Here is an 8,637-nt window from a genome sequence, read left to right as displayed (position 1 = left end):
GCTGCCCCTGTAGACTGCATTTTCTGCCGTGGAATCACCACTGTAGACCGCATTTTCCACTGCAGAACCAATCCTTAAATCTGCGTTTCTTGGAAAGGTGCCACCCCTATACACCACGTTTTCTGTTGCGGAATGCTCGCATAGACTGTGGGTTTTGCCCTGGAGCCACCTCTCTAGACCACATCTTTAGCTGCAGAGGTGCCGTTTGGACAGCACTTTCTCCTGCAGAGCCTCCCCTGTACACCCCATATTCCAGCGCAGAGCTAATTCTGTAGGCTGTGTTTCCTACTGTGGAGATGCCCAATAGACCTGGTTTCTGGCATGGAGCTGCCCCTGTAAACCATTTTTTCTGTCGTGGAGCCATTCATGTCGACTGTGGTTTCTGACGTGCTAACTTCTGATCACTACAACTGCGTTTTAGTGATCTGCTAATGCCACCGATAGAAGAGCTCGGAATTGTTCATTTAACGAAACGCAATATTTTAAATACTAAAATCTCATGTCGCTGCTTAATAGTGGCTAATTTTTCAGTATTTGTCATAGTTATTGTTGTGTTCCGAATTTATGTATCATTTCCAGGGATTTGCATCAGGTGCACTTTTGGTTGTTTATTGATGTGTAAGATATGTGTGCAACACATAGACGTTGGTTTTAAAGCTGGAAGCATAAACAGATTTTAAAGAGTGGTAAAATGCTGCATAATGCTGTTCCCCATGTTGCGGACTCAGACTTTCATATATCCATTGCTGCGCATGTCTGTGTGATCAGTATTCTATGTTGTCTGATTTATGTAAGTTTTATTCACAAAACAAGATCAAGTAACTGTTACTTGTATTAATATATTAGCAGCACTTTAATGGAATAGTAAGCACTTAATATATTTCAATATAGATATTGTGTAATGTAAAAGAGAAAAGTGATATTAAAATATAGGAAGATGTCTTTTATTGGTACCGTTTGAACACAATCAATTCAGGTTACAGCTAGGTAATGGAACAGAAACTTAGAGGCATTGTAACGTATTGACCAGTAATCATTTTGGGACGGCTATCGGTTTACTACAATTCGTTTTCTGTTTCCAGCGTGATTAATCAGAATCTAAATGGAAGTAAAATGATATTGGGTCATTGTGAAGCACATACAGAATTGTTTCTCATCCAGATGAACTTGCAGTTTGACAGTAAAGAAATGAGGCAATGATTCACATTATGGGCATTTTGTTGTTTCTTCTTTTTCGTTTTAATCTTACTTTGTGATGGAAGATGTTAATTGTTTGACAAGAAGACTTGTTACATGTAACTGCTGTCTTTGGTCCAGAATGAGTTTTGTGATTATTTCCTGCAGATGGTATGTTCAAGTGCATTTTTTATAAGTAGTTCATTGAAGGCTACGTAGATTCTGAATCTACGAACCACAAGGTAAGTAATTTACTCGAATACAACATTTGATGCCTTACACTGAGATGTCATCGGATACCATCTAAAGATAGTCATCACCAAAATATATGGGTGTGAAAGCAAGCTTTGCGAATGTTAACACTCAGACCCAGTTTTGATCTAGTTTTAATTCGTCATGACAAATTAGCTGGGAAACATAAGAGAATTAACAAAACAACAGTCCATGGAGAATACTTCTCATCAGAGATCGTTGGAAATAACTGTTCCGTTAGCGAAACGTGGAAATAGTCCATTCCACAGGCAGTTCTTGCAGATAACACTTTGTACAAACAAAATTTGAGGCAGTAAATCAAGATTCATAAATTTCATGTCCGTCAGTCTGATTCTTCTTCCAAACCTTGTAGCTGAGTGTAGCTCTGAAAAAATTAAACATATGTTGTGGTATCGCTTTCACACGTAACATGAAGACAAACTAGAGTCGTGACACAGAAGAGTCTCACCTGTCTGGCGACGCATCGCAGCTGTTCTGCCATGGCTGAGCCCGTTTCCTCTACAAGCTTCGACAGAAAACCAGTTGGATTTTTTAGTAGAGTGTATGGATGATCATATTCCTGGAAATGGGATAAATACCAATTAGTCCAACTGCAACTTGTATTTGAAATAATACATGAAACGTTTTCACTGGAATCCTAAACAGCAACAGAGAAAATTGCAGAAAGGTGCACTTTCCTTTCGCAACATGTGGTGTAGTTCCATTTGATACTGCCGCTTAGCGGTACCACATATTCATTTGTATACACTGACGGTAAAAGAAATCACAACACGGAGAAGGAGTTGTGTGAAATTACCAGAAGTTGGTAGGTGTGTGTCTACATATGAAAGATGATGTCTGTCCAGATTTTGTGCCAGTAGCCCAAGGGGATGCAGTCCAGATTCACTTTACATAAAAGCCCTAACGATCATGAGCGTTAATCACCTTTGAGATTGTACGTGGTGAGTTGCTGGTAGTCAAGAATGCTTTTAAGGCGACAAAGATTCCATTATTAACACCTCACTGAGTTTGAGCAAGGTTGTTTAATAGGACTACGAGGAGATGGACGTTCCTTCTACGGTATTGCAGAAAGACTTGGCAGGAATATAGCCACTGTACATGATTGATGGCAGCGGTGTTCACTAGAATGTACGGTCACAAGAAGACCAAATCCTGAGCGACCACGTGGCACTACTGTAAATCTGTACAGCAATCTGGTGATTCAACCTGTTGTGCTGCCATTCATGAACACAATTCCACGGAGTGTTTTACAAGAGGATAACGCCCGCCCACGTACCGCTGTTGTATTATTACATGTTTTACAGAGTGTAGACACGTTGCCTTGGCGAGCTCTGTCACCAACTTCCTCGTGTCGAGCACATATGGGACATCATCGGACGACAATTCCACACAACCAGCATTAACTGTCCGTGTATTGACTGACCAAGTGCCACAAGCATGGAGCTCCATTTAAACACTGACGTCTGGCACTTGTGCAACATAATGCATGCACGTTTACATGTTTCCATACGACATTCTGGCGGTTACATCGGTTATTAATGTACTATCATTTCACATTTACGATGACTTATCTCGCAGTTACAGTAACCTGTGACCTTCCAATGTTAATAACAGAAATATGTTATCTAGACAATGTATTCCCGGAATTTCATTACTCTATATTAATTAGTTTTTGGTATTGCGGTTTTTTCTGTCAGTGTATATGTTGACGGCTGATCCTGGCGGAGGTTCGAGTCCTCCCTCGGGCATGGATGTGTGTGTTTGTCCTTAGGATAATTTAGGGTAAGTAGAGTGTAAGCTTAGGGATTGATGTCCTCAGTAGTTAAGTCCAATAAGATTTCACACATATTTGAACATTTTTGTACATGCTGATTTAGCACACTAACAACTTGCTATTTGCAATACACATACTACCCCCAATCCATCTTCTCTCGTTGTCTGTCACGGCGACTTACTAATATCTCTTTCAGATCTACTTCCGCGATGCAAACAAATATGTAATACACCTGTTAGAATGCGTTAATTTACTTCCTTCAATGGACAAACATAACTGGTATCAACCTTAACGGATAATATTACCAGCTCACAAATATGTAGGAATAGACTACTACACATTTTCAATAGTTTCAGGCTAAATTACAGTGCTTCGTGAACAAAGTATACGTTAACAGAAACACAAGAACAGTGAGCGCAAGAGCTGTAAGTCGATGGCAACGAACACACAGAGGCGCAGAAATTTACACATCTGTGAAGCAGAGCTGTCCATCCCAGCTTTCAGTCCCGCACGTGCGCCCCCCCCCCCGCCTATTCGTCGCAAACTCACGGAGTTGCTGTGGCGCAGGAGGCGGCTGCGGGCATCGAGTGCGGAGAGCCCGTTGCGCCAGCCAGGCTCGTAAGACTGGTAGACGCTCATGTGCCGTGCTGCGGTAACGGAGTAGCATTATCTGTTAATGCTAACAGACTGGATTTACTTTCTAGTACACAGACCCGGAATAACCTGGGCGTACTTCCAGCTAGGATTACTTCAAGGACTACTTCTTTAGTTTTGTTACTAATTTGCAACATTTCATATTAGATGAACGACATGCACTAAACATTGTTATGAGTTTTTAAGAAGTTTCCCTTGTTTACTTTCACAACTATTTCAAATAAGAGCGCTTAAGTTTTATTTACATACCTCTTTTACACTGAAGCGCCAAAGTACCTGGTATAGGCATGCGTATTCAAATACACACAAATGTAAACAGACAGAATACGGCGCTGCGGTCGGCAACGCCTGTATACGACAACAAATGTCTGGTGCAATTGTTAGATCGGTTACTTTTGCTACAATGGCAGGTTATAAAATTTTTATGACTTTGAACGTGAGTTTATAAAATTTTAAGTGACTTTGAACGTGGTGTTATACTCGGCGCACGAGCGTTGGGATACAGCATCTCCGAGGTAGCGATGAAGTTGGGATTTTCCTGTACGACCATTTCACGAGTGCACCGTGAATATCAGGAATCCGGTAAAACATCAAATCTCTGACATCACTGCAGTCGGAAAAAGATCCTGCAAGAACGGGACCAACGACGACTGAAAAGAATCGTTCAACGTGACAGAAATGCAACACGTCCGCAACTTGCTGCAGATTTCAATGCTGGATCATCAACAAGTGTCAGCGTGCGAACAATTCAACGAAATATCATCGGTATGGGCTGCATGACACAAAGATTTACACCTCGCCTGGGCCTTTCAACACCGACCTGGCCTGTTGATGACTGGAAACATGTTGCCTGGTCGGAAGAGTGTCGTTTCAAATTGTATCGAACGGATGGACATGCATGGGTATGGAGACAACTTCACGAATCCATGGACCCTTAATGTCAAAACGGGACTGTTAAAGCTGGTGTAGGTTCTGTAATGGTGTGGGTCATGTGCAGTTGGAGTGATATGGGACCCCTGATACGTCTAGATACGCCTCTGACAGGTGAGACGTAAGTAAGCAAACTGTCTGATCAACTGCATTCATCCATGTCCATCGTGCATTTGGACGGTCTTGGGCTGTTCCGTCAGGACAATGCGATACCCTACACGTCCAGAATTCAGAAGAGCTGTGCAGAAGAGATCTCCACCTCCTCGTACTCTTACGGATTCATGGTATCAAATCGCTCCAGCACTACTTCAGATATTAGCCGAGTCCATGCCACGTCGTGTTGCGCCACTTCTGCGTGCTCGTGGGTGACCTGAACGATATTAAGCAGATGTACCAGTTTCTTTGGCTCTTCAGTCTAGTTTAAAACTTTAAAAACTTAAGCATTTCTTTTGCTCGTCGTCTAATTTAAAACTTCTTGGTTTCTCGTAAGGTAACAAACCCAGTCACGGATGAAAGTTCACGAATATTACCACGTGTCACAGTTACAAAAAATTAAAAAACATAATTTTTTGGAATGGCATTAGATAAGGCGTTCCCTCGATTTCATCAAACAGTTTGAATGCTGTTTCTTAATTACTTAAGGAACTATCATCCAAAATTCAGTTTGCAGTAACTGTAGGAATGATGATCACCATATTTTCAGCTTTGCTTTTTTTGCCCTCTAGTTTAAAAAATTATCTTCATTATTTTCAGGACTTAGGAGAAAAAGATGGAGCTGTAAGTAGTATAACAATGGGGATTCCAGCTTATTCCTCTCTCTGGTACTACACGTCCCCACACAGGCCACAATTGTCTCTTTCATCCACTATGTGGAATTTGAATTAACAGTAGCAAACATTTGTTCTGCTGAATAGAGCAGCAGTATATCATAGTTTAAATTTCTGCTGTTAGCCGATGATGTTGTCACAGCACTGCAGTTGCTAGTGGTGCCAAGAAATTTAAAATCCTAGATCGCGGTAGCTGTTCTCCTTTTATCTATCATGGCACTAGCAGTGTTCCTCGTATCTATCACGTAAAATGACACATGTCCCCTCCCACGCCCCCCTCCGTCTCACAGCCAATATCATTTAAACGAAACAGAAAATCACAGCATAGTATTCAAGCGCACATTAAAATGAAACCACAATGTAATCCCAGAGCATCCATCTTGGTTAAGGTCCAAAGAATCTGATTTGTATGATATTTATTGCACCACGTTCAAAAGTATTTACTCAGAAAATTATATAAAGGTTTAATTTGGAGTATTTACAAATCTAAAATACGTCACCGACACACAAACAAACAAGCACACACACACACACACACACACACACACACACACACACACAAACACACACACACACACACACGCACGCACGCACATACCAGTTAAAGCTGAAGCCTAAGACGTGATTCTGAACTCTCAAATTAATTACCCCCAATGCTATTTTCGTGCTTAGTCATATGTTGTTAAAAAATGACATGCTAAACAGGCAGATAAACTTGATGCCTACACCTGATTTGCGTTTTGTACTAAAACTAACCTGACTGAGATCATAACTGCTGAAAACACATATTGGATAAAATATTGTCATAAGCAGACAACAAGACAAACAAATGGGCATTCTGAATGACTGCGAGCTAGGCAGTTAGTTTGTTAGTTTAATATTCCATTCATCATTTCCATAATAAATCACATTATTGTGTATTTAGTCATTTTATATTCATGTCACAAATTATTTAGTGAATACAGTACAATATCTTTAAGCTGACTACTTTTCCCTTTACTTAACAAACGTGAAGCGATCTGCAGTTGTATTCCGTATTTGACTTTTTCCACAATTAAACTCCCTCGATAACTGACGCAGAGATTTTCCTTTTTCGCTCTCTCTAAAAATAGAAATTAGCTGTTCTAGTGAAAGAACAATAAGTTTTCTTTTATTTTAAGTAACTATGACTGTGTACTACACAGGACAAATCAGAAGCATGTGCTATTAGAAGTACAAATAACAATGAAATTTTAGATGCTGTTGTTCCACATTCTCAACGAGAAATCTTACAGTAAAACAGTATTGTAATTCTCTCTTCTATGGTTGTTTGTGACCGTCTTAAAGGGTGGGGATCGTTAGTTAAGGAGTAGTCGTCGGCTTTGAAAGGGGTGGTCATCTCAAAGGGGAAAAAGATGTGTTGGTCTTGTGGAAATTTACGTCCATTCCTTACAAATGTGGTGGTTTAGAAAGGAGGTCGGCTTAAAGGGGTGTTCTTCTCGAGAGGTTTCACTGTATGGCCAAATCATTTTTTTTAATATAAAAATGTAGTGATGTCAGTAATTGCTATCACCACCTTTTATACATTCCAATAATATAAATTCTTCTACAGAATAGAAGGAGTTATCAAGAACAAACTTTTTCAGTTTGTTTTCAGATTTAATTTGCTGTTTGTCAGACATTTTACATAACTGGGTAAGTGATTAAAAGTTTGATTGCAGCGTTGTGTAGCACTGTTTTGTGCTAAAGACAACGTTAATGCAGAGTAATGAATGTCATTTTCCTCCTGGTATTGTAATTAGATATATCATTCTTCCTTTTGACCTGCAGCGAATTATTCGTAACAAACTTCAGAAAGAGAATAAATATAATGTGAAGCAGTAAACAAAAACCTGACTTTTTTAAACATCTGTCTACTAGATGACTGCCGGTGAGCAACACATTTCTTCTCAAGCCACTATACGTTGAAAACTTTCTTTCTTAAAGATGAGTTACCCCAAACATTATTGCACATGAAGTTACAAAATGAAAACAAAATATGTCCACTTAGTGACTTGTCTCTCCTTAAGATCTGCAATGATTCTAAGTGCAAATGTCGCTGAAGTAAGTTGTTTCAGGAGTTCCAAAATGTGAATATCTAAGATCAAACTCTTATCAACTTGGCAGCTGAGAAATTGAAGGTTACACCCTGGTTATTACTTCCTCACCACCTATCACTTTTATCATTTTTTTAGTATCTCTAGTTGTGCAGAACTGAATATATTGTATCTTTTGAAATTGAGAGTAACGCCTTTCACAGAAAACCAGTCAGTGGCACTTATAAGAACATTGTTTAACTTTTCTTCTATGTATGTATGCTTGGTCTGATTGCAGTTCTTGTGTTGTTTACAAGAAGAGACAATTCTGCTTGTTGTACAATAGACATAAGGTCATTTGCGAGTATGAGCGACAATAAGGAACGTCAAATGTGATTTCTCCTCAATTAGAGGAATCTCACCTGATTACACTGGTTGAGCTACTAAGTACAGCTTTCTGCTATCGCCGGCAGGAGTGGTCGAGTGGTTCTAGGCGCTACAGTCTGGAACCGCGCGACCGCTACAGTCGCAGGTTCGAATCATGCCTCGGGCATGGATGTGTTTGATGTCCTTAGGTTAGTTAGGTTTAAGTAGTTCTAAGTTCTAGGGGACTGATGACCTCAGCAGTTAAGTCCTATAGTGCTCATAGCCATTTTTTTTCTGCTATCTTTTCGTTCGGTCTGAAATTGTACGTTCATTGGCTGTATTCCATTGGCTGGCTTTACCATCAATCTCAAAAAACCTCAATTCGTCTAGGGCAATGTTGTGATTCACGCAATCAAATGCCTCATATCTGTAGTGGAAAATATCAACTGTTTCGGCCGGCCGAAGTGGCCGTGCGGTTCTAGGCGCTGCAGTCTGGAACCGCGAGACCGCTACGGTCGCAGGTTCGAATCCTGCCCCGGGCATGGATGTGTGTGATGTCCTTAGGTTAGTTAGGTTTAACTAC

The 8,637-nt window shown here is 40.3% G+C and overlaps 1 protein-coding gene across 1 annotated transcript in view; it reads right to left on the bottom strand.

Annotated features, from left to right (window-relative positions):
• Window positions 1-1,544: 1,544 nt before the first annotated feature.
• LOC126236340 (ATP-binding cassette sub-family C member 4-like) overlaps window positions 1,545-8,637 on the bottom strand; it is a 218,559-nt gene continuing 211,466 nt past the window's right edge. Inside the window, exons 25-26 of the mRNA XM_049945566.1 lie at window positions 1,898-2,008; window positions 1,545-1,813 (exon numbers count right to left, since the gene is read on the bottom strand). Coding sequence (XP_049801523.1) covers window positions 1,772-1,813; window positions 1,898-2,008 — 153 coding nt within the window. The 3' untranslated portion in view covers window positions 1,545-1,771. The remainder of the gene's footprint in view (window positions 1,814-1,897; window positions 2,009-8,637) is intronic.

The sequence above is a fragment of the Schistocerca nitens genome, chromosome 2 (genome assembly GCF_023898315.1).
Source record: "Schistocerca nitens isolate TAMUIC-IGC-003100 chromosome 2, iqSchNite1.1, whole genome shotgun sequence".
NCBI classification, from domain to species: Eukaryota; Metazoa; Arthropoda; class Insecta; order Orthoptera; family Acrididae; genus Schistocerca; species Schistocerca nitens.
This window is presented reverse-complemented; position numbering and strand designations above follow the sequence as displayed.